The sequence below is a fragment of the Hibiscus syriacus genome, unplaced genomic scaffold, assembly GCF_006381635.1.
Source record: "Hibiscus syriacus cultivar Baekdansim isolate YM2019G1 unplaced genomic scaffold, ASM638163v2 tig00110328_pilon, whole genome shotgun sequence".
Classification (NCBI taxonomy): Eukaryota; Viridiplantae; Streptophyta; class Magnoliopsida; order Malvales; family Malvaceae; genus Hibiscus; species Hibiscus syriacus.
Genome location: NW_024062685.1, coordinates 7,221,084 through 7,229,770, shown reverse-complemented (window position 1 = coordinate 7,229,770; position 8,687 = coordinate 7,221,084). Strand labels below are relative to the sequence as shown.

The following is an 8,687-nucleotide window of genomic DNA, read 5'->3' as shown; positions in this document are numbered from 1 at the left end:
TATGTTTGATCCTTTTTCTATGTTTAGGGTCAAATCAACATCTTATTCTTTCTTCCTCAGCCATCTCTTGATGGTAAACTTCATCCGAGTATTGAGCACAATCAAATGATGTCAAAATTTTTTTTTTATCACATCAACATTCTATAACTCCAATAACGGTTATTAATAGCTAAGTGACCGATTTATTATAATTTGATACATTAATGGTTTGACCAATTTATTATAATTTGATAACATTAATGATCAAATCATTATTTCTAAAATATCAATGAGGAAAAGAGACTTATTTAAACATTAATGACCATTTATATAATTACACATTTTTATTTACAGATCGATTTCGTATACTACCTAACTTATTCAAGAAAAAAATTATGATCTACAATAACTCATGAACAAATTTGAAATTCGTTTTGTATAATTAAAAATTAATATTTAATACTTTTTTTACTTAAAATTTTTATTATTAATTAAAAAATTAAAAAGCCAAGAATATCCGTACATTAGTAGTAGTTTAAATAAAAGCAAAAACAAAAACAAAAAAGGACAACCAAATCTGTGATCTGTCCACAAAAATGATAAGCCACTCCTAGAATAAGTCAATAAGTAGCCAACAACTCAAAGCATTGTAACCAGAACTTGAAATTTTCTAGAAATTTCATCATTAAATTATTGAAAACAACCTCAGTCAAGACAATAATACATTTTAATCAATCTGAATTCACCGTTTTTATCCCCAAAAAACATATTATATAATATGGAGTTCATTCTTTACCACAAAATGTTAAACAATGAAGCTAAACCACTCCAGTGATAAACTGAGGAATGAAAATTTACAGCTGATTATGCAAAACACATCCAATTAATTATTCTTAACCGGCTCTCGGATCATCTAAAATATAAAGACAACACTGTCATGAACCCTAGACTTTTGGTTTTGAGCCACACATTCAGAGATCCACATCAGGTTCCTGGTCTCCTGTTCTCTTAATCTCATATATGCAAAGAAAACCCCATAATGGAACTGCAGGTCATCGTCCAAGAAAAGCAAATCAGAGATACGTTGTTCAATAAATGAAGAAAATAGAGAACAAAAGGAAACAAAGTCAAGCATATGTCATCACTGTGCCTTTCCTCGTCTCCTATTATTAACAAATATAATTGATGCCTGAGAAATTAAGTATAAACCTGTTGCTCAAAAGCTAAGCAAAGCCTTTTCACTTCCTCCTCGTAAAATGCCTTGTCAAGCATCTGGCTCTCTCCATAAGATAGTTTAGAGAAAATTGATTGGTAGGGAGGATATTTTTCCATAGCAGCACGGACCTAGAAAGCAAACAAAGAAACAGATAAGATATTGAAGTAACTTCTTCTAAGAAAGCATAGCATATGAAAATGAAACAAACCTGGTCAATATCCTCACAGACAGCAAGTTCCTCATGGCCATAGGGATAACTGTTTAACATGTAGCACTTTCAAAGATAACAAACACAGAAGAATCTATTACCCAAACTAAAAGAGCATAATCAGGCCTGAAAGAAAGAGCTTACAGAAGACCAAAATTTGAGTATAATTTCCTCCGATCATCACGAGTTAGTTCAGTGCCAATGCTGAAAAAAGTAAACCACACCAAACATGTTTATTAGAAAATACATGGTAAGAAAGTAGCAATAGTAAAACTAGAAAACTACAAGAAATGATCCCTTTCCATAATTAATAGTACCTGTTAATGGTAATATTCACAGCCCTTCTGTCAGCCTCGAAGGCAAGGAGGTCAGACATGATCTCTGCTGTCGCACCACCAAGTTTCTGTGCGGGGGTGAGGGGAGAATGTTCAAATTAACAGGTAGGTACTGAAAACATCATATGCCATATGCAAAAAGAAAGGCCAACTTTCTTCTGTATTAGAACCTTACTTGGCAAAATTTGTAGAAGTCTTCAAGGTATGCTTTGTAGAGAGTGTTCCTCATAATTTCAATGTTCATGTCATCAAGATCCTTGAGAAAAATCAGAGATGAATGAACCCAAAATCAAAGGTTTAAAAAATTACACCATTACACAAACAACACTCTAGCAGAGCTACTAACAACGTAACATGCATACTTATAACGAGAGAGTTACAGAGTCAGAGAATTAATATGAAAAAACACTATCAGAAAGTTTGTTAGAACCTTGTACCTCAGAGGTAATACACTCAGAGAAGTACGGAGCAAGTGGAGTGTCAACAAGAACCAATCTGTAGAGTTCACGCATGTTCTGAGCAACTGCCAGGGTTGCAATGCTGAAGCAGCAAAACAGGAAAGTGAGCATATGTATCATGTGAGGTCAGATAATAAGATGATCTCTGTTTAGGGGATAGATTACCTGTCAAACATGCCCAAAGGATGGCACTTCTCCAGAAGCTCTTGAACATCTCTCTCATGCAAGGTTCCAGTAACAATCAGGACAACATTGTCTATCATGTGACCATATCTAAATGGAACAATCAAAAGATTAGGTTTTCACTAAATCCACAACAACCTATTAATCAATCTGCATCTCAAAGCCATCTTAACAGACAGCTTTCCAAATATCACTGAGACAACTTAAAAAAGCTCAACCAGAGTCCGCTACCTTATAACGTGTGCTTAAAATTGATTAACCAAACTAATAGGCTAAATAGTTAACCAAACTGCATTAGCAGAAAAAGGATGTACACAATTCACACCACCATATCAAACCACTAGTACTCAGATGGCAGCGAACAAGCTGATCGCTGCTAAATATTAAATTAAATTAAACCCAGATTATTATATGTGAAATAAATAAAAGCCTTGGCTATATCTAAGAGAAAGACAATTCAATATCTCTCAAGCAATCAAAGAAAGAAACAAAAAGGACAAATCTTTACGCACGTGATATACTCTAAGAAGGTGGACAATGGCTCCGTAGCTTGGCATAACATATGCTTATACTCATCAACAAGTTTAAGAGTGCATTTCTCCACAATCGTAATCGTATGCAAAGGTGAAGGTTCTGCAAAGGATCAACAGGTTTTATAATCAAATTAAAAAGATCCAATAATTCAAATGCTATTAAGTACTTTGAAGTAACTCCATGAAGTTGTAATTAATATCAATTTCAATTCAATCCAAACGAAATCAATTAATTATCTTAGTAGATTTGAAACTGAGAAGAGAAGATCATGAAAGAAACGTACCGTTTTGGAGATAAGGGCCGTACTCGGTGGCGGAGAGATGCATCTTGATATCATCAAGGGTTTCGCATTGGCAAAGATTGTTGTAATCGGCGGCGGTTAAGAGCCCGGCCCTGTGACCTCTCACGATGGCTTCCAAGTATCCGCCGTGGATGTTGAACGTCATAGCTTCGAATCCATACATTTTGGCCCTTTTTAAACTGATTTGAACAATTAAGATCTGAATTTGGGAATTGGAATTAAAAACCGAACCCTAAAGCTGCAGATTTGAGGATTTTATTTTCCTTCGGGGGGGGGATTTGTGGTAGTAGGGAAGGGAAGGTGTCTGGAAATTACAGTTACGGGAGGTTAAAATATGGTTAGAAAACGGTGTAATTGGTTAAATAAATGATAGGTTAAATGTGTTATTGTAAATATTATATGTTTTCATTGAAAATATTATTTGTGTTGATAATAATAATGATAATAATTAGTAATATCATTATTTGATGTAAAATATGTTAAAAAAATTTTAATTTTTACATAACCGGTTAATTATTCAAAATATTATCAACCATAATAACATAACAAGTATAACTTATTTAACGTAATAGACAATGTCTTTTTAAAATTGATTGGATCTTAAAAATTCGACGATAACAAAATAAGTTAATTACTTAATTTGTTATTAATATTATCAACGTATTAAGTAACACCTAAAATGTTATCAAAGTTTAAGTTAATAGAGCCTTAGAAATCTAACGATAACAAAATAGGTTAATTACTAGAAACATTATCAACCATAATAACATAACAAGTAAGCTTATTTAATATAATATGTAGCACCTGTTTAAAGCTGACAAGACCTTAGAAATTCGACGATAATAAAATAGTTTAATTACTTAATTTGTTTTCAATATTATCAACATATTACCGTGTATATTGTTAATTTATCTATTACTTTAAAGTAATATGTTTCGAAATTATAAGTATCGATACTTATATGACAATTTTTATACTTTTACATTTAATTCTATTTTCATTATACCGGTAAAAACTTTTACCGTGTACATTGTTAATTTACATATTACTTTAAAGTAATATGTTTCGAAATTATAAGTATCAATACTTTATATATGAGTATCGATACTTGGTCATTTACGCCTATTTTCATTATACCGGTAGAAATATTTACTGTGTACATTGTTAATTTAAATATTACTTTAAAGTAATAGGTTTCGAAATTATAAGTATCGATACTTTATATATGAGTATCGAAACTTGGACATTTACGCCTATTTTCATTATACTGATAAAAACGTTTACCGTGTACATTGTTAATTTACCTATTACTTTAATGCAATAGGTTTGAAATTATAAGTATCAATATTTTATATATATATGTATCGATACATTTTACGTGCAAATTGTTTGAGAAACATAGTAGAATAAAAATATCCATATATATATATATATATATATATATAAGTATCGATACTTGGTATTTACGCCTATTATCAATATACGTGTAGACTTTTACCGTTTACATTGTTAATTAACCTATTACTTTAAAGTAATAGGTTTTGAAATTACAAGTATCGATACTTTATATATGTGTATCGATACATTTTGCGTGCAAATTGTTTGAGAAATATATTAGAATAAAAATACCCATATCTATATAAAAGTACCGATGCTTTGATACATATACTTATAAACATATCGATACAAATTTCAACAATTTCGATAGTTCTTTACCGGTTTGGTCAAATTGAAACCGGTTTTGTCAAATTTCAACATGTTATATTGTCATGTATCGATACATGTGTATAAGGTATCGATACTTTATAACCGCCATTATTGCAATTCTTCTAAATTTTTACAGTACCGATACTTTGGTACATATACTTGTAAACGTATCGATACAAATTTCAACAATTCCGATATCTCTTTATCGATTTTGTCAATTGAAACTGGGTTTGTCAAATTGAAACCGCTTTTGCCAATTTTCAATTGGTTTTGTCAATTTCCAATCGGTTTTGTCAAATTTCAACCAGTTTTGTCAATTTTCAATCGGTTTTGTCAAATTCGTTACCTGTTTTGTCAAATTGAAACTGAATGTCAAATTTTAACCTGTTATATTGTCATGTATCGATACATGTGTGTAAGATATCGATACTTTATTGACGTTTTTATTGCAATTCTTTTACTTACTAAAGTACCGATACTTTTATACATATACTTATAAAGGTATCGATATATTTTAACTGGTTTTCTTCACTTTCTTATATATTATTATATATATCTATACTACTGTGTACAATATCAATACCTACCAATAAACAAAATTTGCCGGTTGCCAAATTCTTAAATATTTCTTCATATTTTTTACCTACAACATTATTATCAGTAAACATTTTCTGTATCGCTTAACCGATTTTATTAAATATTTTTTTAAATTTCCGTAGACATTCCCCAGTTTAGATAGAGAATGAGATCCACGTCGTTATACGTGTTTTGGTGAATTCGCTTAATACTCCTCCAAATACTTTCTTTTTACATTTCTTAGATTAAACTATTGGCTAAAATATGATGTAAGTCACTATACTCTTAGTATGTGCGAAATTTAGTCTGTTTATTTTTTGTTTTTAAGAATTTAATCTCTATTTCTCATATTTAAACATTCAAATTCAATTGTTAACATTGTTAAAATTTATTAGTATTAAATTTCACCAACATTAACAAACATTGAAAGTTCTTACTAGATATTATAGATTAATTTTACTCCTAATCTATTTACAATCTTTTTTACGCATTTGTAGATTCATAAACTGAAAGGGAATCCTCTTTCTTGAAATTCAATGCTATCTTTACCAGAAGAGCTACCAAATGGGAAGTCACCAATGCCATCATAAAGCAGCCTACTAAACTCATCATCATCTCCATAATTTCCTGGTTGTTTGTTCTTTGGTTCATCGTCCGCATCACTACTACTGCTTCCGTCTTCGGACGACACATTCGCGTTCTTCTCGACGAGTTCTCGGAATATCGAAGATCGGAATAGCAGATCAAGTGCGGTGGGTGATGATGATGGTGATGTTGAAGAAGAAGAAGACCTGTATGAGTTTAATGGGATTTTGTTTTCGAAAGCTTCTTGCTTTTCTGGAAATCTCAAGCAATGGTTTGTTGCTAAAGAGTGGTAAAATGAAGCCTTGGATTCAGGTTCCGCCATTGCTATTAATTCATTTGCAGAAACTGGATCACTTGTTCCCCGTTTTAACCATCTGAAATATGTGCTCAAATCGAAGTTGGTCACTGCATTTATCCCTCTATATTCAATTGCTGCAATGTCATAAGCCCGAGCAGCCTCCTCTTGGGTGCCTGCAATGTCATAAGGATTAATGTGTTAAGTGTAAGATATGAATATGTTTGCATTAAATTTCTAAGTTTTTCTACGTATCAAAAACGAATGTCATATGAACACTTCAAAAAAGTAGGAATAACATATATGGATATACACTTACTGTAAGTGCCAAGGTAGAGATATTTGTTCCCAAAGACTCTCCCTATTCTTGCTTCCCATCTTCCATTGTGATGGTGTCTGCATGATTCATCCAAAGAAATCTTAAAATTTGAAAATATTGATTCGTTTATATTATTCGAACTTTTCATTTTCCTCGAATATTTTTGTCTCATAATACATTACATAGGTTATTACCAGAGATTCTAAACAAAAGTACCTTGCAACTCCCCTATACTTGGATACACCTCTTGAAAACCCACTGCTCTTTCTGAAAGAAATTAAAATTAGCATACATTAATTAGCAACAATAACATCTAGAATTTGATTTAAGTAAATAAATTTGTGATTTTGATAATCATATATATACATAATAGAGATTACCTTCTTAATGATGCCAAGTACTCTTCTTTTGTCACAGTTTGCATCATTTCAATCTCTTTTACATAGTCTGATATCTGCAGAAATCATTAAAGGGAGTTAGATAACTTCTTTACATATTACATACATCAATATGTCTTCAGACTAATAGAAGGTCCTGAATCCGAGTATAAGCAAGTTTGAGTTTCGAATCTCCATTTCGGCAACCGTTTTTTGTATCGGAAAAAAATAATAGAAGGTGCCAGTTACCGGGAAATTGGTGAAAGTTGATGTCCCCCAATACTTAAGTGCAGCTAAATCATATGCTCTTGCAGCAGCTTCTTCATCATCATAAGCTCCTGAAAATTTAGGAAAAAGAGAAGAACATGTTTCATTTCTCTGTATCATAGAAAGAGATTTTTGTTTTAAAAAAGCGAGACTTGACATTTAACAGTGATCGAGATGCACTCACCAAGATAAACTGCGGGATCCCCAAGAGTCAAATTCACAGCAGGAATCCATGGAGGAACATAGAATCATACAATAAATACTTAAGCATCTATGAATCGAAAACGATGATCCCGAAAAAAGAAGGGAAACGAAACAGAGAATGAAAGATTACCTTGTTTCCCTTTCTTCTTCTGTGTAAAATTCCAAGAAAGCTTATCCCACAAGTGAGCTTCATATCTCCCAGTCCATCTATGCCTGTTCATTTTAACATTGTTAAAAATTGGCCAAACTCGAACGAAACCAACGTCACGGTTGCTATCATGGGGTTTAGAAAGGTCTGGTTTTGTACCTGCTGACACCACGGAACCTCGAGCTTCTTTTCACAGTGGTAGCGGCAATGGTTTGTTGATCATTTTGTTGCTGGGGTTGAACCAGGCCGTGACTGCCATCAAATCCAACTGCAACCGAAGCCGGACTTCGTCGACGTCTCTTTACACACCTCAAATTCTGAACCTCACCTTCGACGACCGAGCTTAACCGGCGCCGACGGCTTCCTAGGCATTGTTGTTCGCTAACCATAAACATTTCCATCTCTTGTCGCCTTGATATTCTTTCTTCTCTCTTAAATAGCTGCTGGACTCATAGGAAACTAAAGAGTCGATGTATATATAATGTGGTTATCGAATTTGGAGTTATTATGTTCCGTTATGGTTGTGGAAAACTGTTTGTTTAGTACAAAACAAGTGTGTGTCGATGATCTCTATGAACAATGAAGACAAATTTGCAATGCCAGATGAATTTCAGATGTCCCAATGCAGTTGCTGACAAAAATAGCGGACTGATTAGATGTAGTTGAATAGTTAACAACCATTAAAAGATTAAATTATGCTTCGTTTAAGTAGTTTTTTCAACTAAAACCAGAGGGAATTTCTTGTACTTTCCCCCGACCAGGAATTAAATAATTTCATATTGTTTAATCAAAAGAACATTATGCTCCTTGATTCCATAGGAAACTCAGTCCATTAAAGCTTCGCCACGGGAACAGACTCAGTCAGCCAGTTGAAAAGAGGCGAAAAATTCCTCCGGAGAATCCGAAGGCGAAAACACTGTTGAAGAGTGTGCTATTGAAGTACCAATTTTTGTTTTCAACAGGTTGACAGCGTATGATGTTTTTAACTCTTGCAT

At 32.8% G+C, this 8,687-nt stretch overlaps 2 protein-coding genes across 2 annotated transcripts; both read right to left on the bottom strand.

The window, feature by feature from the left end:
- Window positions 1-632: 632 nt before the first annotated feature.
- Window positions 633-3,517, bottom strand: LOC120118612 (V-type proton ATPase subunit d2-like). Its single transcript, XM_039138635.1, has 10 exons — window positions 3,197-3,517; window positions 2,892-3,012; window positions 2,362-2,469; window positions 2,176-2,278; window positions 1,914-1,994; window positions 1,721-1,806; window positions 1,548-1,607; window positions 1,404-1,452; window positions 1,189-1,323; window positions 633-1,024 (listed from the first exon to the last, which is right to left on the bottom strand). The coding sequence occupies exons 1-10, from the start codon at window positions 3,375-3,377 to the stop codon at window positions 893-895; spliced, it is 1,056 nt and encodes a 351-aa protein (XP_038994566.1). The 5' UTR covers window positions 3,378-3,517; the 3' UTR covers window positions 633-892.
- Window positions 3,518-5,990: 2,473 nt separating this feature from the next.
- LOC120118700 (AP2-like ethylene-responsive transcription factor At1g79700) lies at window positions 5,991-8,093 on the bottom strand. The gene is made up of 8 exons (XM_039138706.1): window positions 7,852-8,093; window positions 7,675-7,757; window positions 7,525-7,533; window positions 7,323-7,411; window positions 7,077-7,150; window positions 6,913-6,963; window positions 6,697-6,773; window positions 5,991-6,553 (listed from the first exon to the last, which is right to left on the bottom strand). Exons 1-8 carry the CDS (start codon window positions 8,091-8,093, stop codon window positions 5,997-5,999), a joined length of 1,182 nt encoding a protein of 393 aa, XP_038994637.1. The 3' UTR covers window positions 5,991-5,996.
- Between the last annotated feature and the right edge of the window lie 594 nt (window positions 8,094-8,687).

Coding starts and splice junctions, on each gene's coding strand:
- LOC120118700 (XM_039138706.1), bottom strand. CDS start 8,093: ATGGAAATGTTTATGGTTAGCGAACAACAATGCCTAGGAAGCCGTCGG. Junction 7,758..7,851: donor AGGTTCCGTGGTGTCAGCAG/GTACAAAACCAG, acceptor TAAAATGAACAG/GCATAGATGGACTGGGAGAT. Junction 6,774..6,912: donor AAGTATAGGGGAGTTGCAAG/GTACTTTTGTTT, acceptor TGAATCATGCAG/ACACCATCACAATGGAAGAT.
- LOC120118612 (XM_039138635.1), bottom strand. CDS start 3,377: ATGTATGGATTCGAAGCTATGACGTTCAACATCCACGGCGGATACTTG. Junction 1,807..1,913: donor ACTTCTACAAATTTTGCCAA/GTAAGGTTCTAA, acceptor ACCCCCGCACAG/AAACTTGGTGGTGCGACAGC. Junction 1,025..1,188: donor GCTTAGCTTTTGAGCAACAG/GTTTATACTTAA, acceptor GATGACCTGCAG/TTCCATTATGGGGTTTTCTT.